Source organism: Dryobates pubescens, chromosome Z, assembly GCF_014839835.1.
Source record: "Dryobates pubescens isolate bDryPub1 chromosome Z, bDryPub1.pri, whole genome shotgun sequence".
Lineage (NCBI taxonomy): Eukaryota > Metazoa > Chordata > Aves > Piciformes > Picidae > Dryobates > Dryobates pubescens.
In genome coordinates, this window is record NC_071657.1 from 90,194,405 (window position 1) to 90,217,585 (window position 23,181).

Consider the following 23,181-nt stretch of genomic DNA (forward strand, 5'->3'; position numbering starts at 1 on the left):
CAAAACCATTACTGTGATTTTGTGGAAGCAACGCTTCTCTCTTATTTTGTACCTAACTTTATTTTTTTTTGCATGCTCCTAGTACATAACATAATTTCCACCTACTTAAAACGACTTTCCGGGTAAAACAAAACAAAACATAATAATAATAATTTTAAAACACCAACAACACAAACAAAAAGGAAGTAACCAACCAACCCAAAAAAAAAAAAAAAAAGACAACGAAACATGAAAAGCCACATTATCTTTTAAGTATATAAATTTTCACGTACAGTATTTGTTCAGCTTAGGAGCAATACATGTAAAAAAAATTCATGAAAGGGACTGAAATATAATTATTGAATATTTTAAACTGGCTACCAATATTTAAAATTAAAATGTTCCTGTGTTCCATTTAAAAGTGAAAGATATTTGAAAGAAGAACGTTGGGACTTCCCCTTATTCTCCTCTCCAGATACCTTTTTAATAGTACAAACTTTTAAAGGCTGAAAAACATGAAGGTGCATTATTTCTCAAACAGGATTTTTAAATTTTTTTAAATTTTTTTTAATTGAAACAGGGTGAGTAGGGCTCAGTACCAGTGAGTTTAAATTGCTAAACAGGAGGCGAGTCTCACCATACGTTTTGAATATCTACACGAAACATACCAAAAAATACAGCTGATGGTGGGTTTTTCTATTCTTGATAATGCCTCAGTTGCTTCTGAAAGATACGTCTGGCTCCCCACCCTGGAAAGTGTAGACCGCGAATAACTGTCTTTAGGAATTAGGAAATGTGTGGTAGACTCACACCATGCCTCTTTTTAGAACACACTAGCTTGTTCACGTATTCTACCACGTATCTAAAAAAGCAGAGCAATAGTGTTAGGTAATTATGTTTAGGCTTCCAGTCTGGAATACCTAGTAAAGAAGTATTTAGCGCCCCTCACCCCCCCCTCCCCGCTGTGTGTGTGTGTGTGTGTGTGTGCGTGCGTGTGTGTGCGATCCCTCAGTTCTTCCTGGTTCTGATTTTGTGTTTCTAACGAAGCTGAACTGACAAAGCGTGAAAGTGGTCTAAAAGGAAAAACAAAGATAGTGACCATGTGCTCACTGTGCCAAGACTAATCAATATGCCAGAAGCTCAGCTTTCCTCTCTCTTGTGATGTGTTTTTATTTTTTTTCAGCTGGGCTAACAGTCTCCTCCCCTTTCCTTAAGTTACAGTGATAGTAAGTTGCTGTATTCCAAAGCACATGCAGATTGTCAGTTTTCTCTGAGTCCTGCTCGCTCAGCTCTGCCGCTCTGTTGTATTTGCTGGGAAATCCCTATCTTATCTGCCACCACCCTGTTCTTAAGAGTACTGCGGATCTGAAAAGGTGAGTCGACCACTTAATTTGCTGGGGTTTTGAATAAAAAGTCTTAATTTTTGACTCTGCTTTTGTATGCTACTTAATTTAATGATCCTTCAAGCTGTATCCATGCTCTTTCCGGATCTCAATGTAAATTAGCTGCATTAATAATCGTGGAATGAAGTGGCAATGTGAATGAATCTTTTATTTTATTCCTTTTTAATTTTTTTTTTTTAAATCCCAAATACAACAATTGATTGTTATAGGAAAAAATCCTGCTTGCATGTATTAATCGTGTCCATGCAATATTTACCAATTTAAGTATTTAGCTCAGTCTCAGAATGTTTCCTCTCCCTTAAAGAAGCAAAGCCTGCAAGCATTCTGTTAAAATTCGGGGGAGATAGCTGCACTGAAGTGCCAATCTCAAAACATACGTTAGTTTTAAGGTGGTATTTGCTCTGAAGCATGCTCTTTGAAAACCCCGTGTGTTTACATTCAAAATCTATCCTAAAGAAGGTACTTAGGCACCACATTTATTGAAAGCAAGATGTTTAGAGCTGAATTATGCACAATGGAAAGATACTTCAGTGGAAGCAACTATTAATCAATTTCTAGGGTTTTTTTCATAAAAACTTTTCTGCATCAGCTAAGATTTAATTTCGGAAATCAGATTCTTCATCTTGGAATGTACCTTTTTTCAGGCTCCATTACTAAATAAATTAAAACCAATCAGCTACAAAAAAAATAATTTCAAAATGCAAAATGATGTCCAACTGAAGGACTTTTAATATTAAAAGGCTTTAAGGGCAATTCAGCATGTGGTTTTTAAAAATCAGAATATATACCCATAATGGCTGTCAGGGAAAGCTAAGAATTAGTTTGTAGTGTGAGCTTGTGTTACAGTCTGAAGCAACAAGCTAAGTGGGATATAAATTCTGATGTTTTACAGATGTGCTCTGCATAGTTTATACACATAAAAGATAAATGTTATCAACATAAAACTGTCAAAGGCATATCTTCTAAATAATGGTTGAGGGATAAATAAACCATTTCTGCTGCATTTTGCTATGTGAAAAGGAGGAATTTGGATAATGCATTCAACCCTTTAAAACCAACTGAAATGCAGGGCATTTTAAACATACCAGTTCAAGAGAAATATTTCTCTCCAATAGTTAATATGAAGCTGAGCTAGAATGTTTTTCAGATAATATGGGCTTGCTAAATGTATGGAAAGCAGTACTGCCAGATAGTTTAAAACATTATAGCACCTTATGCACCTTATGCTTCTTTGTACTAATTTTACATTAGCATACCGCTAGTAATGTCAAAAATGTACTCCTGAGTGGGTTTTACAGCATGACAATTCAGATCAATTTTTGAAGACACAGAACACGTGCATATATCAGTCCATAAAAATCCCTTCAAAGAGTCCTCTAACAATCATTTTGGCTATGTATCAAAACCTGTAATCCACAAATCAGATATTGCAAATAGTATAAGTTGTACTGAAACATGGAGAATATTTGCTTCCCTGTAAACATGGTTAATCATCCTTCTAAAACCGTACTGCAATATTCGATAATTCCCTTTCTTGTCGGTTTTTCCAGCACCTCACACGGAAGAGAGCCTTCCACTTTTCTGAAGGGATATTGACAGAAATTAACTATATAGAAAACTTTTTGCAAGATAGATGACTAAAAGTGACGGAGAAGATCCAAAACCTGGAAGTAGGATGGAACGCATTCAACAAGGAGTCCGGAAACGTACACTTTTGGCAAAAAAAAAAGTGCAGAGCATAACAAAGGATGATGTTAAAAGTTATTTATTGAGGAATGCCTTTGTGCTCTTCACCATTGTTGCTGTGATTCTTGGTGAGTAATTTGTTCAATAGGAATATTCTGTTCACCAGTGCATTTGACAATGACAATCAGCCTGGGTGATTTGCATTGCAGATGAGATCTCAAATTCTTCTGCACTGATAAGAATGCTGGGCTTGGAGAGTTTGGGCTTTGACAGCTAAGTGTTGAATTTTAGGGAGGAGTCATTTTAATTCCCCTAGTGTTGCTAAGGAGAATTTTGTTTGAAAGAAATCAGCTAGTTTTTGGATTCTTCTCATAATGAATCAAATGCAGTAGTTGGATTGAATGTTTTCTACCAAAGCTAGCTGCAGCAAAATGCTCAGGGTGTAACTTTTATTTACCATATCTATCAAAAAATAACACTTTGCAATCATAAACAGTAGTCATCAGTGAAAGAAATGAAAGATAGGTAATTAATAGAGCCTAAATCATGGCACTTTTACCTTGATAAATTCAAAATAATGCTATCTCAGTCATTTGCCATCTTACACTTGCATCTTTTGGGTGCAATTGGGACAACAATGGTTTTGTTACTTATTCTAAGGACTGCAAGACTGCACCTGATTAAATGTCCCTTCAGAGCATATGGAGAGGAATCCAGAAGAGCAGCCAGCATTTAGATTTGAAATACACCAAAATGTAAATTTAAAATACTGCTACACATTTTGACTTTACACTAGAAGGAGAATTTACTTCCTCTATTATCAGTGTGTGATAACTTCTGGTAGTTTTAACTATGGGCATTCTAAATGACACCATATGTTTCATGAAGTACCAGTCTCAATAGGGTGAGCAAGAAAATTGCGGCTTTAGGAGGTATTTTCTTTCTTATTTTATAATTAGTTTGAAACATAAGTCTGTGAATCTGTTAGCATTTAATGACAAAGGTACATGTCCCACACTTACATAACTCCCCATGTCTTCGATAATACTGCTCCATATAAATCCGCTTGCTACGTTTCTACAACTTTTTTTTAGGAATTAATATTTTAGGTCTTTATAATTACTGTTGCTTGATACCACATCTGCAGGTTTATTTTAAACTTCATGTTTGATGATCTTTTTCTTGAACACAATTATACTACTTTGCATATTGGTAAAATAAAGTACTTTGTTACTATTATGGAAATGTCAGTCTCTCATATTTATCAACAGTATCTGATCATACGTGCTTTTAATTCCTACAAATGAATTTGTTCAGTGCAAAAAATCCCATTAATATCAGGACTAAAAAATTTAGGCACTTAATCTATAGTGATCAGGGAAGACAAAAAAAAACCCAAAACAAACAAAAAAAGAACATTTTAAGCAGTGTCCAGCCACAAATGAATTTCTGATTGTCATCTGCCTATACCGCACAAGACCAATGCACTCTTGTGAATTTTTCACTGTCTAGCTCCAGCTTGACTCCCATAAATTTGGCAGTGTGGGAACATAAATGTAGGCTGGGCAGGAGTTCTTGCTGTTATTGAATGTTCCAATTAGCTTTAGCTGACTACTGACAAATGTCTACCCACAGCTCCAATACCACTTACAGCAATGCCAGAGCAACAGTAAAGCAGGAACACACTGGAAAACTGATGAAAATGTGCAGCCTAGGATAGGCATACTGCTCTGATCCTTCCTGTGAACCTATAGACATAGCATATGTGGAAAAAAAGTCTTCTGATTAGTATGACAGCACACTCTGACATTTTCTCAGATTTGTTATTTGTGGTGTAATTTCAGAGCACATATGAACACTTGGTAAGGTTTGTGTTTTAGGAGTTTTTTGCTGTTGTAGAAAAATTCAGAAGTAGGCAGCTGTTGGCTAAAGAGTTTGGAGTTCTTCAATTCAGTGCTTAAATTCATCTAGCAAGAATAAATTATTATTATCTCTCAGTTTGGTGATCTGTGGAAAAATGGGGTGGTGGGCTTGATCCCTTTCCTAGTAGACAGCAATCAAGATTGTAAAACTAAGCCACCAATTAGTACCACTGGCTGTCTCATCAGATATGCTTGGATGTGAGTGTAGGTGGGCATCAAATTGTACTTGGGCCAGGGCTGAATCATTGACAATAAATTCTTACGTGCTCTGTAATCTAAACAGACAGATGACACCTGTTTTCAGGGCTGTCAATCCAGCAATTTTCACAAGGACTAAAGAAAAGCAAAATTTAACTTTGAAGAGAGTGCCATTGCTTTAGAAACATTTCTTTCAGGCCTCTTTTGTCAAGAGCTTGACAAGAGAAAGCTTATTTAATAAAGCATTTCCAGTTCCTTGCCTGAGTAGGACTGCTGCTCCTAGAGGTTAAGTGCATAGGATTGTATTTCTTAGCCCAGTTTCAGGGCTGGCTTTTGAATTTGTGTCTGGAAACATGTGCTTTGTTAAGAAATGGGTAGGGTGCAACATGTTTGTGTGGCATACTGATACTTTGCATGCAGAGCAGGGATTTTCTGGCATTCACATGATAAGGTGAAGTATGGCCATTTAGCCTAACTCCTGCTGTTACTCTGATTCTGGGCTGAATTCTGAACTGAGTTCACTAGCTGCTGCAATGCAAAACCAATAGATCTTAAAAAAAATCTAATTATGAGGCCTCTTGAAGTTATAATTCATGTTCAGAATCACTTAGCACTATTCTCCATTTCCCAAAAACCTCATGAAAGGTCCTATTTATTTCACATTCTGCATAGGTAAAGTCTGTTTAGCACATCATCATTGCCATAGTTATGGCTATTTTTAGTGAAATTTAAACTACTTTCAAGTCCTTTAAGAAAGAGAGAAAATCATGGCCAGTAAGTGAATAATGATGCATTTTTTCAGATTCTTCTGGTACTCCTAGAAGTATTAAATTAGTTTTCTTCAGTGGAGCTTGGCAAGAGCCAATAGTTGAGAGCAATTATGTGAGGCACATTAGGGAAACTGACCATTGGTAAATTCAGTGTTACGATGACCAGGAGCAATTTAAGGTAGGCTCAGGTCATGGTGGCTCATGGAAAATCTGCAGGAAGTCTTGCAAACTTTGAAGTGCTAGCCAAATTACTGGCAAAATCTCAGGCAGTGCCCTCTCTCCCACGCTACTTAGGTCCATCATCCTGTCCCCAAAATGCCTTCCTTTCAGATACCCTTCCTTCAGCAGACTGGTCTTGATTGTCTGCTACCTACCTCCCATTTCCCAAAAATGCCACAGTAGTACAGACTTTACTCTGGCAGGATTCCTAAATGCCAAAGAATCTCCTGTGGATTCTGAACTTGTACTGAAGGAAAGATCAAGACACTCAGAGTTACTGAGGAGAGATCCTCAGAAGCCATTCACAGAGAAATACTGTTTTAATTGAGAGCTCAGTGAAATAGAGGGAAGCCGTGGAGCAAGTCTTGTTAAAAGTAGTTTCTTCATAGTTATGAAGCAATAATGGATCCAAATTGCTCGCTAAAATCCTCTTTATATATTGCAGTTGCCCACAGGGACATTCAATAGGACAGAGATGGATCCAGTTCTGCCAGGGGCTCAGGCTGTATCACTGAACCCAGTCTTCTGTAATTGCAGGCAATCTCACAACAGATGTGAAATACAGATAGGCCTCTACAACATCTGTTCTACAACAGCAAACACCGTTCGTAAGATTCCCAAACTCTCCAACTTCTTCCTAAAACCACCTGGTTAAAAGTCCTGGAAGAAGACAGGACAGATGAAAGAATGATTGCTGTCCCTGTGTCCCTGAAAAATGAAGTGCTAAATAAAGCTTGCAGATGATAATTCATAATACAGAAAGAAAAAATCCCATAAACCCCTTAAAATATCTTAACAGTGAAAAGCTGTGCAGGGAAGCAGATTATTCTCTCTCAACACACTCCTGGTCTGAACTGTAGTTTAAAATTAATCCTAAGAGGTACAAGTCTGTAATAAGCTAGCAGACAGACTCCTGGGCAATGCCCACAAAAATCAGTGTCTTGTCTTAAAGCAGTATCTTTCCTGCTCCTGGTAGATCCTTCATGTTTACTGAAGACTGAGGATGACATCTTAGGATATTCAGAAAAATGTATTTGAACCCATTACACACTGGCAATTAATATGTTGATGGTATGTAAGGCAGCCTTGGGAAAATTTGCAGGAGAACACAACAAAGATCCATGCCTATAGGAGAAACAACTGTGGGAGTAAAGGCCTAGGTGAGAAAATTGGTTAAAACACAGAGAAGTGTGGTATCAGACAAAAGACTAAGATATACACAAGAAAATCAAGATAGTTTGGAGACACCTAAGGAAAAATTAATTCTGACTGTCCTGAACTCAAAGGATACCCCTATCCCAGTGCTTTCCTGATGAACCTGTCCTGCACAATTGTTTTCTTACAGAGAGACAAAACCTTTCTAAGTAATATTCTGAAAAAAAATGCTAGACAAACCCTTAATTATTCTATAAATTATAGTTTGGGGGAAAGTGGAGAAACATTCACTACACTCTTCATACAACTTGTGTAAAGGAAGTTGAGATTTTCAGAATTCTCTCTAGAAATTAATATTTTTTTGTTGTCTGTAATGCCAGTTCTTATAAAGCATGTGTCAGGGTTATCCTGGAAGGAATGCAGGACAGCAACCACATGAGACATGGTTTCACAGAGATTTTACCAAAAAACTCCCTGGATGTCAGTAGAACATGGAAATTATTCTATCAAAAGCTATGTTATAACAGAAACTGTGGCCATCTCAAGGACTAAAAAAACCAAACCCATAATTCTGCTGATCATCAGAGAGGACTAAAACTATATTTCAGCATCAAATGAACTATTAGGGCATGCCTGTCCTTTCTGCTTTTTAGCAGGCATGCGCTGTGGTCACCATGGTGACTGCAAAGCAGTATAAAAATCACAAGCAAAGTGACAATGATCTGTATGCTGAATAAATGTTTACATTTTTAGATCCTTACTAGTGGCCTAGCTATTGTAAAGATAGAATAAGTTGTCATATGAACTGGAATGCTTTTGAGTTGGCTTCAATGAAGGTATAGCTCAAGATGGCACGTTCAGGTTCTTTTATGAATTCCTGAAACTTCCATTCATGTTACCAAATTTCTCACATAATCTTTTGCAATATCTAGACATCTGGGAGTTTCAAAGGACTTTAGGGTACCAAAACCTCCACACTTGTATAAAATACTTATTTTTTATAGGTGAATCAAGATAAACTGCATGTGAAATACCATACAAAAAGATCCAATGTTAAAGAGAGGTAAATAAATAAGGTGTAATAGAACTTCTGGATGTTAATAGGGTTGAAAAAATAGTAACATAAATGTAGGCATTATGATTATTTATACTGCAGCATTGACTTCCAGATCAGCAGTTGAGAAATACTTTTCCCCCTCCCCTCATTTCTTGTTACAAAGATCACGCAGTCACAGTAGTTGTGTATATGATGTGCTCCCAGTTCCTTTTGTTTACTGTGCATTCCCTTCAGATTTTGTACTTCATTTAGTTTCAGATTACAGCTCACCACAAGCAGGACATTGAGGTGCTAGAGCATGTCTAAAGAAGCTCACGAAGCTGGCGAAAGGTCTAGACCACAAGTCTTAAAGGACCAGCTGAGGGAACAGGGGTTGGTTAGTTTGGAGGAAAGAAGGCTTAGAGGAGATCATGCCATGCTCTACAGCTACCCAAAATGAGGTTGTAGCAAGTTGGGTGCTAGTCTCCTCTCCTGTGTAACAAGTGATTGAGGAAGAAAAAACAGCCTCAGGTTGTGCCAAAGGATGTGTAGGCTGGCTATCAAGAAAAATTTCTTCACTAAACAGTCTATAAAATACTGTGAAGGCTGCTCAGAGAAGTGGTAGAGTCACCAGCCCCACAGTACAAATGTCTTGAGTAAGGAGCGAAAACATTCCTTCCTCCTATACTAATTTCTTCAGCTGCATTGTTCATAGAAAACAAGCAGCATACTGGCCAAGGAGTTTAAAATTAGTCATTGACATGTCAAAAATACACAGTATGGAATGGGGAATAAACTATGGGAAATAGGGAAAGAACAAATGTAAACTATTCCACAGCAGGTATCGACAGCTTTCAATTTCTTGTTCACTCCTATACATTGATGAAATGTATTTTCTTACTTGAAATTTGACTTATCTGTTTATTTTCTATTAGCATGGATAGAAGATCACAAATGGAAAACAGCCTGACAGTTAAAAAGTGTGTGCTTTGGTTTCACCATTTACTGTAGCTTGGCATAACTGAAAATTAATTTATTCAAAAAAGCCTGTAAAAGATGGGGCTTAAAGATTAAGCATTGTTTCCACTGAAACATAAACTGGTCTCTTAAACTGACTCAACAACTACTGCATATATTTTAATGTCTTATAAAGTAATCGTGATTTGGGAATACATATGTTAAACAAACATAGTCGTGCAATCTAGTCCTTCAAAGCCTAACACGTAAGCAAAGAAAGATACATATCTAATCCAAATCTCAGAGCTGAGTGCCTTTTAATGCATGGACAAGAGCTAGGAGACTCAGGAGGATAATCCCACTAGTCCACAAACTGAGTATATAAGCACCTAAAATTTGCCAGGAGAAAACCAAACAACAGGTTTGCGTTTCTACTCCCACTCCTTTTGGAGCGAGTCGAGATCATGGTAGATGTTTTCAGAAACTGAGGAGCCCTCACCTTGGGAATGGTGTTAGTAGTAATTGAGAAACTGGTTTACACTTTTCTTTTCAATAGGCAAATTAGAGAATATCATTCCACCATTCCTTGTAATGTTTTGTCATCAGACAGAAGGAAATCTAAGACTTCTAAAGGCAAATACTTCTGCCAGGAGAATATACAATCACTTGATGTTTTAGCCTAATGGCTAAACCACTCATTTACGGCAAGGGATTCCCAGGCTGTGAAGTAATTCTTTATTTAAGAACAGGAATACAAGGCCTTCCAAATATAGGTGTATCTTTGTATGTGTGTCAGCTGCTTTCAGTTTCTGATCTCCATGATTTAGCCTGGAATTAAGCAAATAGATAGTAATTTGTAGCATTTTTGAGAAAAACAAAAGCAGAAGGATGAGAAATAAGGGGGTTTCCCAAACAAAAAGCGAAGCGCCTGTTAACTTGACAGATTTCCAGAACTAATTTTTTTTTTATCTAGAAGGACATTGAAGGTCACAATTTTGACTCAAGTACTTACTACATAATTAAGTGTTCTTCCAGGTGTTGGTTTCCCATTACCATTTTTGTGACCTTCAAGATAAGGAAATTCTGTTAGGACATAACACCTAACCAGAAAAGAGGTATCATAACTATATGGAGGCTACATCTAAGTTAATCCTCTATGCTACAACATATGCTTCAGATGAGTTAACTCACAAGAAGTTAGGCAGGAGACCTCTTTTTAATCATCTGAAATAAAATGCTTTTGGAAATGTATGTGTTGAAAAGTCAACTAAATAAATGACAGGTTCTATTTATAAGTAGTTTCATAGCTATATTGTGGGTTTTAGTAATGAAGTGGTTCAAGTAACAATTAAACAGCCAGGGACTGAAAGGTTCCTAGGTATCTTTATTAAAAAAAAAGAAAAAAGGTAACATGATTCCATTAATTCCATCCATGAACCTGATCTCATCTAAAGAATTCACCAAATGATAAATCAAATATAAGTGAAGGATTCCAGTAATGCTTACACCTGAGATGGCAAAAATCTTGTATTCTGCAAGAGAAAACACTTCCTGTCAGTCTGTCCAGGTTGTCTCTGTGTGTCAGTAAAATACTAGATGAAAAAGATTGTTTAAAATCTTTTAACAGTCTGCCATGTGAGTTATGTTCCATGACTCAAAATGTTCTGGCATAGGCATATCTTGATTCAACAAACCCTTAGTGGAAGATTTAAATTATCTGCACCAAGCTAAATAACAGGTGGTTTTGTAGAAATGGAAAATTGGGTAGCTCCATAGAGATATGAATGCATAATTTGTTATGTCCCGAAAATGGTGGTGTAAAACTGCCTCTCAAGGAAGCCAAACCCAAAGTGAACTGCTTTGTAGTGCATGTCTAAAACAGAATAACAAAAAAAAGGCAATGATTAAAGTCTATCTTCAGGCTTACTGTTGAACTACACTAGATGTTCTTCAAAGTGCAGCTCTCTTTTTTTGAGAACATTTGCGCAAACTACTTCTTACTGATGTATCTCAGTCTCATTGACTGCAACTCCTCAATGTTGCTATACAATAAAACAGACAAAATAGTACAGGCGGGCAGCTGAAACCATAGTAGCGAGAACCAGAACTGGTGTTGCTAGAAACTATCTCAGCTTCCAATTGAGGGAAAACAGGAAGGAAAAAAAAGAGTAAAGGCGAGAAAGGAATTCTGTAAACTTTAAGAGAGCAGGTTTCTTATCTATTGGGAACTATGCTTTATGGGAGTGAAAACATTAGTCTAGAAGGATAAGTAGAAAAGTAAACTCAGACACAGTTTCTTCATAAAGCTGTTACTGGGTCATAGCATAATTCTGAGTAATACATCACAAAATATAACCTGGCCTATATTGTGAATACTTGCTCTTCTCATATATATAGTAATAGATAATTCCTCCATTTTGGTGGAATTGTTTGCTGATTTTTGAATCAACAGTAATTTTTCTATAGCTCAGAGGCTAGTAAAAGTACATAAATTACGAACAATTTTTCATTCAATTAAGTCTCTTGTCTGAGGATGAAATTAGGAATAGTGTCTGCTTCAGAATAAACTGCTGCAGTGCCAGTAGTAAAAACTTTCCTTCATTCTAAATTCTCTAGAAATGCCCTGGAATTGTCTTATATATAACAACAAAAGAAGAATCAAAGATGAGAAATAAACAGACAAATAATTCAAGGGAAAAGAAGCGGGGGAAGGCAAACAGGAAAGTGTAAGATGGATAAAAAGAGAACAACCTCTTGAACTTCGACTGAGTGCATGACTATTACAAAATGCTTCTAGATCTTTCCAAATTGTAACTGAATGGTGATGTTAGAAGCCTAGTATGAGTTCTTTTGGAAGGTACTATCTTTCCTGGATAAAGCGCATCATCAGGGTCAGGTTTGTAATAAGGTATTCCTGCAGGACAGTGACTGCAACAATTCAGCTCTGTCTCTCTTCAGAACAGCTGAGAGCACTGTGAGCAAAACTAACACACTGGTTTATCTTTTGATGCATGGAATAAGCTTTGACATCAGTGTAACTCTTACTTCACAATACATTTGCTTTTCTCTGCATCTATCTCTTTTGACAGCCTCAGAATTCCATCCTGATGCAATCAGAGGCCTGTCACAGCTTAACTGAGCCAGATTAATGTCTTGATTTCTGAAAGTCTCAGTGAGCTCCATGGTTCATGTATGCATGCACAGTAGACTCCTTAGCATGTAGGTAATACCGTTAGCACTCTCAGGTAGTGTTGGGCCTGCCACAGATCAGTATGTGCCATGCAGAACTACCATGGGTAATGTGTGCACAGTTAGTGTAGTGTGTCCTCAATGAAGTAGATTTGTGTTTTATGTACAGATAAATCAGGCAGTTAATTCTTCCCAGCAGAATTATCAACAGGTAGTAGGGTATCACTTTGCTGCTAGAACCTTCCCATACCACCGTAAATAATATCATTCAGATCTTCTGGATCCCAATAACATCTTGGGTGTCTAGCTCTTCTACAGCACTTCTCCCATGACACCCTTTGAGATATCTCATACAGCTATTTATGTCCAAATTAACCAGGAAAGACCAGGAAAATATCACACACACACACACACACACAAACAAGCCAATAGATAGTTGGTCTTCTTCAGGTCTGAATCAGAGAAACAAGTTTTTGTGAAAAACATTTGCTCTAAATTCAGCCTCAGAGGATGAAAGTTAAAGGAATTTTAAACTGCCATAGGAAGAGTAACTAGTAAAATTGCTTAAGGTTACGTTCCTGTGATTAAGCCAGTCTCACCTCCGTCTCTGGCTGTGAATTTCCATCCTCAATATCTAACCTGTAAAGCTGTAGTGAAGTAAGGACTCTAAGATTGTCTAGTTTGAAGAAAAAAAAGGAGGCTGAGAGGAAACCTCATTGCTCTCTATAGCTTCCTCAAGAGAAGAAGTAGAGTGGTAGGTGCTGTTTTCTCCCTATTGCTGACAGGATACACGGGAGTGGTTCAAAGCCATGACATAGGAATTTTACACTGGATGTTAGGAAGCATTTCTTTGCTGAAAAGGCTGCTAAAGACTGCAACAGACTTCCTAGTGATATGGTTGATGCCCCAAGCCTGTCAGTGTTTCAGAGGCATGTGGACAATGCCTTTAACAACATACTTTAACTTTTTGTCAGCCATGCAGTGGTCAGGTTGGTGCACTAGATGATTGTTATGAAACCTTTCCAACTGAATTATTATTCTAGTCTAGTCTAGTCTACTCTACTCTACTCTGGTCTAGTCTATAGAAAAGATCAACTGAAACTATAGTCTCCTCCTGACTGTGGCAAGTTGGTGCTCTCCACAGCATTATTGCCCTTAGTTTGATGCTGCATGTGCCCTTTCTAGTATTAGTTATTTGCATATTGGAGGACCTGGATGAAAAAGCCTTCAACTATCTCTCCTGAACCAAGTGCATTTCTTTCTTTTTGTTTCAATAAGGACTCATAAAGTGCTTTTACATTATTCCATTAAATGTGCTTTGCATGAAGGACCTTTAAAGAGGGTCATAATATTACACTTTTAAGATAGAAGGATAAAAAAGGTGAAAGAGAGGCAGTAAGGCATATTAATGATTGTATGGTATAATAAGTAGTACTCAAAGGATTAAGAGCAGTAACCCTGCTACCGTGCTAAATTAAATGGAGTAAAAATAGTAACTGGTTAGCTACTAAAAAACAGTATAATAAAAGCTAATATTAAAGATAAAATTAGTAAAAATAACAGAAAAATACACTATCCCCCTTGGGCCCCCCCCCCCCAAACAAACAAACAAACAAAAGACTGCTGCAATATTTAGGAATTGAGTACTTAAATTAGGTACCTAGTATTTAGGTTCAACAAAATGGTTTCAAAGGGAAGATGTTCCCTACCCAACCTGAGGAAAATCAGAAAGAAGGAATGGATGATATACAAGGGGTTGAGAGGGATGTTTAAATATAAAATTGGCAGGGGAAGGGGGAAGGGAAAGGGTAGAAAGCGTGCAAATTGAGCTTGTGGTTCCTGTGGTCAGCAAAGAAAAATATTGAGAATGATTGTGATTTTGTCAGAACGTTGAATTTATTTCTTATCACTAGGGAAGTTATTTACCTGTCTGTCTCAAGTAAATACAGTTGCAGCCTTATCTGAAACTGGTTGTTAGAAGAAAAGGTGTCAGAAAAAAAGGTAAATTAAGCAGAAACAAATGACCCAAAGAACAAAAGCATTCATTCCAGAGCTCTGCAGGAACATAAGAATTAAATGGCTGTGCAGCTAACAAAAACACACAATATCCCATTAAACTGGTAGGAGCCTGATTCTCTTACAGGCTTTGCCCCAGTTTCTTTTATAGAACAAAATGTTATTTTCTTTCTGGTTACAAGGTTCTGGTTCAATTAAAAAGTAAAACTGATATATTTCCTACTTTCTACATCAAAATACAGTAATTAGCATGAAAATTGTAAAACAAACCAAACAAAAAAAAAAACCAGCAAAAATACTTCACTTAAGAGTATGCTTTTAGTTCCTGTGTATTTGTGAAATAACATGGAGACAAGAAGCTCCTAAGGAGTCTTGTAAAATGCTACTTGACTTATTTAACAGAACAGCTGCTTTTGCTCACTTAAAAACATCGTGCCAGTTAGAAGCTTCCTTATTGTCTTAAAATTATATATTATTTGAAGTTGTGGGGGAAAAAAAACAGCAATGCTCTCTCTCTTTTTTTTTTTTTTAAAATGTAATCCTCCTTAGTCAGCCATGCTGGAGGACAGATGCAAGCTTCCCTAAAGTTCTTGAATTAGTTTTAGGTCTGGGTAAAGAGATATTTCTCATCTCCTAATAGTTATGGGTTTTGTTTCTTTCTTTGTTTTTTACTGAGGTGGCATTTTAAGTCCTTGTGTAAGTGTGCAACCTATTTTATGTACACAACAGAAAATAGAATGTGAAACAGCTTTCTGCCATTGTGAGACCAAGGCGTTTCGTTACACAATTAAGAAATTAGTTTCTTTCAAGAAGGATTTTAAAGTTAATTTTCAAATTCAGTTTAAGAAATTACATATAAATTGGTGATATTCTGGTAGATCGATTAAAAAAATATTTTTTGTAAAAAAAAAAAAATTAAAACAAGAAAACCTGTTCTTAAACAACTGATCATTACAAAAGTGTATTTTTTTGTCCTTGCTGCTAGAGACCCTGATTTTCATGCTTTCTTCATTGCACCTTTATTTTGATTAATTTAAGGAAGTCTCTGTAGAAGTTTTTGTGTTTCTTAGCAATTACAAGTATAATTTTTAAAGGCAGTTTTTAAAGCCTGATGGGAGTAGTTTATTGTTTCCCTTCTAGTACTGCAGCATCTAGAAGTGAAAAGCCTAGGACACTCATCAATGTCTTCCTAATTTTGGACTAAGTAAACACAAATCATAAGTGCCATTGAATTATTTCTGGCTTCTGCTCCTTTCAGATTTTAAACCCACTCTTACATTTATTAATATAGGCTGAATTTTCTTGTGAACATCTGCATTGGGATAAAAAACCAATGAAATTGTTTAGGTCAAGAATTGTTCTCATAAATTTAATGAATTTTCCAGTAATTTTCCATACATTTCACTGACAAGAGCACTCAAAAAATCTTTTTATAATGTTAATATGATTTGCTTCTTCATTATGAACCATATAAGATAGTCAGCAATATGGTTTTGGTTACACAGCTATACACATGTATAGAATCCATCTCCTTAACTGCAGCAAGAGCTATCAATTTTTTTCCCAGAAAAAGCATAAGAGATTCTGTCAAGAAACCTACTTTTCCTGCAGTGCAGAAATTGTACACCATTTAGACAGGCTCTGATTAGTGCTGATTAGCTGTTCTTTTCTGTTACAAAGGGTAGACAGAAACCTGCACAACAGGTTGTGGGAGCTTGTTTCAAGGCTTTGTTTCATTACAATTTTCAGAATTAATCAGAAACTTGAAACGTCTACTGAGAAAAGCCAGCTCCATGATTTAATTTTCTCAGTCTTGACCATGGAGCACTTCAGATCTCACCACACACACGAAGATGTGAATGGTTGCTTAAATACTGCACACCATCCAAAAGTTTAGTACCTCCCACTCGTTCTTACTTTCTGATTTTATTTTGATGCTTTGTCGTTGTGACTGTCTTTAAGTCAATATTGTATGCTTTTATCTCTCCACTTAAAGGCTAGGAATGTTGGTCATGAGCCGTGAATTCAAAGAAGCCAAAGCTACCCTTACCAAGTTTGACTTTTCTGTTTCAAGTTCATAATTTTTGTATAAACCTTGTTGGACAGGAGGTAATACCCAGTATCATCTACATACAGTCTAAAATCAAGACTAGTGAAATCATGCTGCTACTATTTGCTACAATGAGAAAATAATTCGCTGACATGCCCTCTTGCATTACTAAGAACACAAATAATTTTCAGAAACATCTGTGAAGCATTACTACTTTACCTATTTTACAAGTGGAGGAACTGATTCAATAAAAAGGTTCTTACGGTTTAGGCATGACTGCATATAAATTAAATCGTAGTGCCAAGAGTAAGGCTGAATAATTAGCAACTTCTGGGTGTTGACCCAGTTCACCAGAATACACTACCAGAGGACATTTTTTCAACATCGCAGAAATTCTTTTTGTCAACTGCAGTGCTGTAATTATGCACAGAGCACTTTAGGACAAATGGGGGGTTGGGGGGGAGAAAAAGGAAAAAACAGCAAGCAATAATTTTTGGCTCAGGAACTTCAGAAACTTACTCTCACTAACCAGTAAAATTCATTAAAACATTCATACTCAGGCCCTGATTCTCTCTTAGGCCACTTTGTACTGCTCCCACAGTAGTGGACTAGATAATCAAGCACTTACAGTATAGCATAAGGACTAGTTCTTATGGCAACCTCGGAAACCCTTACTAACTTCAGTGAGGCTTTGTACTAGTGCAGAGATTAATTCATGTGGAACTAATAGCAAGACTGTGGCCTAAGTAAAAAACTGGTCTAGCTCTATTTGCTTGTTATCCAGTTGTCAAAATGTAGTGCTCATTAAGTGCAGAAACAAAGCATTCAGATGGATTCTTTATATCTGAGAAGTGTTTCCCATATAACAAGAAAATAATGAGTAGAACTGCAGCAGATTTAAAAACCTTATTGAAAAGAAGGGAAACTCTAAGGCGGGTGTTTTAATTAAGAAGGAATCAGAAGCTCTTCTTATATGTTTTTATGAACTGTTTTTACCTAAGAAAGTCATTTATGCAAAAAATGCAGTTTTACTGCCTGAGTCTATAGAACATAAATGAAACTAAAACAAATGCCTCCTGTTCCCACCACTCCATGTGAACTTCATGCTTGCTCAAAATTGTGCACTAATCACTCCTCTTCCATCCTGTAACACTGAGATTTTCTGTCCCACATGAAACCGCTTCTGGATTCCTCTAACTTAACCTGTGAAGTCCCTAACAGCACAATCAAACAGGGATACCTCACTAACATGAGAGCTGTAACTTCTTCCTTACATCAGCAGACAGCAGTAAGCTTGTGTAGGAGGTGTAACAGCATGTTAGCACTCGTAAGAAATGACATAAAGATACTGTCTGCTGTATGGATGTACCAATGTAAAATCTGATTAATAAAAACAAAACAAAACAACAAAACCACAATGAAATTAAGAAATTAAATGATCAGTTTCCAGGAATAGAATAGAATAGAATAGAATAGAATAGAATAGAATAGAATAGAATAGACCAGATTGGAAAACACCTTCGAGATCATCGAGTCCAACCTATTATCTGACACCATCTAATCAAATAAACCATGGCACCAGGCACCTCATACAGTCTCTTCCTAAACACCTCCAGTGATGGTGACTCCGCCACCTCTGTGGGCAGCCCATTCCAATGGCCAATCACTCTTTCTGTGAAGAACTTCTTCCTAACATCCAACCTAAACTTCCTGTGTCCTCTTGTTCTGGTCTGGTTGCCTGGGAGAAGAGGCCAACCCCCACGTGGCTATAACCTCCCTTCAGGGAGTTGTAGACAGCAATAACATCTTCTCTGAGCCTCCTCTTCTCCAGGTTAAGCAACCCCAGCTCCCTCAGCCTCTCCTCATAGGACTTGTGCTCCAAAAACCTCACCAGCTTTGTTGCCCTTCTCTGGACACGTTCCAGCAGCTCAACATCTTTCCTAAACTGAGGGGCCCAGAACTGGACACAGTATTCAAGGTGTGATCCAACCAGTGCTGAGTACAGGGGCAGAATGACCTCCTTGCTCCTGCTGGCCACACTATACAGGCTGATACAGGCCAGGATGCCATTTGCCTTCTTGCCACCTGCACACACTGCTGGCTCATGTTCAGCCTACTATCAACCAGTATCCCCAGGTCGCTTTCTGCCTGGCCGCTCTCCAGCCACTCTGACCCCAGCCTGTAGTGCTGCATGGGGTTGTTGTGGCCAATGTGTAGCACCTGGCATTTGGTTGTGTTGAATCTCATGCCCTTGGACTCTGCCCATCTGTCCAGCCTGTCAAGGTCCCTCTGCAGAGCTCTCCTACCCTCAACAGATCAACATCTGCCCTCAGCTTGGTGTCATCTGTAAATTTACTGATGATGGACTCAATACCCTCATCCAGATAATGTTCAGTGTTATGGTTTTTCTAGGACATACCGGAGTTCTAACACAATCTGGAAGTGACGCTGACTACTCTGCTGCCAACATCACCAAGGATGCAGTTTAATTAAAAGTTTTAGGAAACCTAAGTCTGCCTATCTGACAAAAAAAAGCAGTCTTACTCTTCTCAAAGGCACACTTCTACCTATTCCTTGGTAATGGTACAAACATTTGTGGAACCAGGCAAACAAATTAACTCAGGGAATTGACCTGTCTGAAAATAAACCCAGTAAAATTAATTTTTTTTGGAGCAGCATCAGTTCTCTGATCCAACTTACTATACAGCCATAAATAGCAGAAATACCAGTACTAGAGTGTGGAAGAACATGGAGTCAGGAATGGGAAAGAGGGCTAGATGACTTTCACCATCTGTATGGATATTTAGATAATGTATTGCCTGGCTGGATATAGAAGACCTACATCAGACAGGCACCAAACCTTTATACCTAGTTATGTCAATTAACAAAATAATTAACCAAGTAAGGAAATAAAGCAGTTGCTGCTAAGTACAGCATGAAATCTGCAAGTTCTAATGGAGAAGTTAAGGTCCTCGCATGTCTGCTTGTGGTTTCCACTTGTAAGTATATCCCTTACACCACTTGCCTAGGCATTTGAAATCCACAACATAATCACCTAGTAAGGCCTTCCAGCCCTGGTTAACTGCTGTTTTGCAAGTGTTTCTGAAGGCAGGCACCTGTAAAGCTATTTACCTCTTGATGCTGTTTTGTTGTATAAAGCCCTAACCACAAGGGGATTCTCAAATACATGTGTCCTCATTATCTCATCCAATCTGAAACACATCTACAGGATCAGGCTCCACAGAGTAAACAGGCATGGGCAAGGCTTCTGAAGGCTTGTAGCTAGTATGTATATACATTCCATGTATGACTACATTCAAACTCCCAGAATTCAAAGCTGGCTGCAGTAGCAGGGATTGGTTTTCGGTGGGTATTTTGTTGGGTTGGTTTTTGTTGATTTTTGTGTGTGTGTGGTGTGTTGTTTTGTGTTTTTTTTTTTCACCAATGCTCAAGATGTTCTTTGTGCATCGATCCAGATTTAAAAAAATAGCAGCACAAATAAATTCTGAATCTGTTACAGTGAAAAGTAGGACTGCTCATTATAGTAGCTGGTACTTGAGAGAGCAAATCAAGAGAGCAATCTGCATGTTACAATCGTATATGTGAAGTACTATACAGACATTCATGTTCTGATGTTGCTACTACTTTATAAGAGCAAGCTATGATGTCTTTTCCCTCACAGGTGTAATCCTTGGATTTTCTCTTCGACCATATAAGATGAGCTACCGGGAAGTCAAGTATTTTTCATTTCCAGGAGAACTACTCATGAGAATGCTGCAAATGCTGGTCCTGCCACTCATTGTATCCAGTTTAGTCACAGGTAAAAAATGAAACAGATCTTAATTTTTAAAAAGAATTGTATAAAGATGCACACACTAAATAATTGTTTTAAATAACATTCCACATCATAGAAATGTTGTAACCTGCAGACAGAGATACCTTTGCTCTTTCAGAGATGATGTAACAAGAGGTTGGAATTTACATACTAAGAAACTGAAAGCTGCTTTTCCTAATTTCAGCACTATCTATACAAGTTACTATATATAACTACTATGAAGCTGTCTCTGTACTCCGTTTTCTTCTTTTACTTTTTGAACAGGTATTTCCTCCACAATGTCCTATTGCTAACAAAATGTATCTCAGAAAAATAGTTCCAAGGTGCAAGTGTTAACTATTGATTGTGGGCATAATCCATACTTGTAAATGCAGATCTATGAAATGTCTGCCTACCTCCTAATCTTTTAGCAAGCCTTGTCATTCCATGTAAGTTTCATGGAGGAGAATGGTTGGGATGTACCCATAACATATTTGTTCTGTTACTTATCTGAAGAAAAGAAAGGATAGACCTCGGTCTATCAGCAAATCAGTGGTAGAGCTTGAAGAACTTAAAGAAAACCACTCACACTGCAGTCCTAGGATTTAAACACCTAATACACTACCTCAATTGTCAGAGCATCTTGAGATTATAGCTGTTCTCTAGTTCATTAATTTTCAAATAATTTAATATGCAGATCTCCTTATATGAATGCAAACAAGCAAACAAGATTCCATTTTCACAGATACCAAAGACATGTGTAGATGTAAGATGTTAATACAACAGCAGAAGACTATGGTATTCACAGTTACAAAATAATTTGCTTCACTTTTATATACTGAAAGCTTGATGAACATTAAAACTAGAGAGAAATTTACAGATCTTGTAGGGGAAACAGTAACAAGTTTGATTCCCAACCATTGTATAATTCTGTTACATGCCATATATCCTTATTGTTTTGTTATCCATTTTACCTGCAGAACTCCCCAGGTTGGCTAGACACTGATAGAAGAACCATTAAAAGTAGAAAAGGAAAGACATTACCCTTTTTGTGTTAGCTGAGACTGACACTGCTGCTCCATTTTGAGGAATGAGTTCTTGCAAGAGAATTCACCTACTCAGTGCCTTGTAAATCTGCATCCATACTGATTGTTTGAGAGAGCTTCAGGTTAAATGGGAAATTAGGTAGATCGTCCTATGCAAGAATTCAAATTCACTTGGAAAATTTTAAGTAGAAAAACTTTGATTAGGTAAAGACTATCAAATACACATCAGAGAGTCACAAGTATCTAGCCTTGCGATAAAACAAGCTCTTTTGTCTTATCATCAGGTCTCAGTGGAGATTTTGTAAAATACTGGAACAATGGGTTTCCAACTAATTCTATTCAAAAAGAATCTTCAGTTCCTGGATTCAAACAATACCCTTCTATTTGATGGCTTTTTCTTTTTTTCCCCCTCCACTTGAAACTCTTTGGAACACTTTATCCTTTTTTTTTTTTTTCCCCCCTTTTTTCATGACAATTACATCCTTTATTATATAAAAGCTTTTGGTACAGAGAAATCTTATTTATCTGCAAGATTTGTCTTATTAACATAGAAGTGTCTTGTGGTGCTAAATGGATTATTCCTAGAATTTCCCTGTGAAGTAGAGACAGTAGTTTTCAGAGTGAAAAACAGCATATTTATCTTCTTTAGTTGGTCAGGGAACACAATGAAATTAACAAATGTCAGATGCCATTATTTTATTATTTCTTTTAAATCAGTAAGTAAAAGAGGAATACATCTTCTCTCAATCAATTAAAGACATTTCCCACTTCACTGCTAAAAAGCATTTTCTATGCTGAATAATACCTCATTTGGCATACAAATTATTTTATTACATGTTCTTTCATATTTGCTGCAGGACTCTCATAGTGACATAAATATGTAGGTATTATTGACTATCTAAATAATAATGAACTAGAGCCTTTACAGGTGTACTACTGTACAATTGTATAGATGCTATTGGTTTCTCTTTTTTTGTTTTTACACATTATAGGACAATTCACTAGGTAGAAGTCTGATGGTTTTCAAGTCAGCCTTAAGACCTCTGTTAGCACTGATGATCTATATCTATTATTCCTTGTATTTTCTTTGCCAAAGCAAGGTGGATGCTTCTTAACTAACCTGCAAAAGATTCCTTCAGGGTCTTAGATGCTGGTAATTGTTTCTTCTGACTGCAAGTGATCTGAATAAGTACTTTACTGTATGCAGCATGGTAGTTCTGGGTTTCTGTTTGTATTTATGTAAGCATGCGCAATATATCTGTTTATGACAATATCAGAATTTATGGTCTGAGGTATTAGAACTAGGCTAAGGGTTATTGAACTCCTTCACAAAATCTGTGAATGTCAAAGGAACTGCAACAATAAAAACAAGGCAATAATTACAGAAGCTATGCAGTGTTACGTAAATTAACAATAAACTGAGAAACTGAAGACTTCTGCTATATAGATAAACAGTTCTGACAGTTACTCACAGACTCTGGGGAAAATAAACTACAAAATGCCAAATCAACCCAATTACATTTGCCCATAGATGTTTTAGTACTTTGACGAAAGAAAGATGCAGAATCATATCCAAAAGGCTTTACTCACATTTACTTTAGTGCTTACCCTTATTACACGTCTCAAGCAGATGTACAATTTTGTCCACATCTTTTGATGTGCATGTTATCAAGCATGTAATAACATCTGCATGAGAGAAAATGGAAGTTACTTGCATACTTCTCACCATCTTTTATTGTTT

The 23,181-nt window shown here is 37.0% G+C and overlaps 1 protein-coding gene across 1 annotated transcript in view; it reads left to right on the plus strand.

Moving 5' to 3' along the window:
• The first annotated feature begins 1,015 nt into the window (after positions 1-1,015).
• The window catches only part of SLC1A3 (solute carrier family 1 member 3), a 69,426-nt gene continuing 47,260 nt past the window's right edge, over positions 1,016-23,181 (plus strand). Inside the window, exons 1-3 of the mRNA XM_009903722.2 lie at positions 1,016-1,352; positions 2,933-3,196; positions 20,263-20,400. Of these exons, the coding sequence (XP_009902024.1) occupies positions 3,016-3,196; positions 20,263-20,400 (319 nt within the window). The 5' untranslated portion in view covers positions 1,016-1,352; positions 2,933-3,015. The remainder of the gene's footprint in view (positions 1,353-2,932; positions 3,197-20,262; positions 20,401-23,181) is intronic.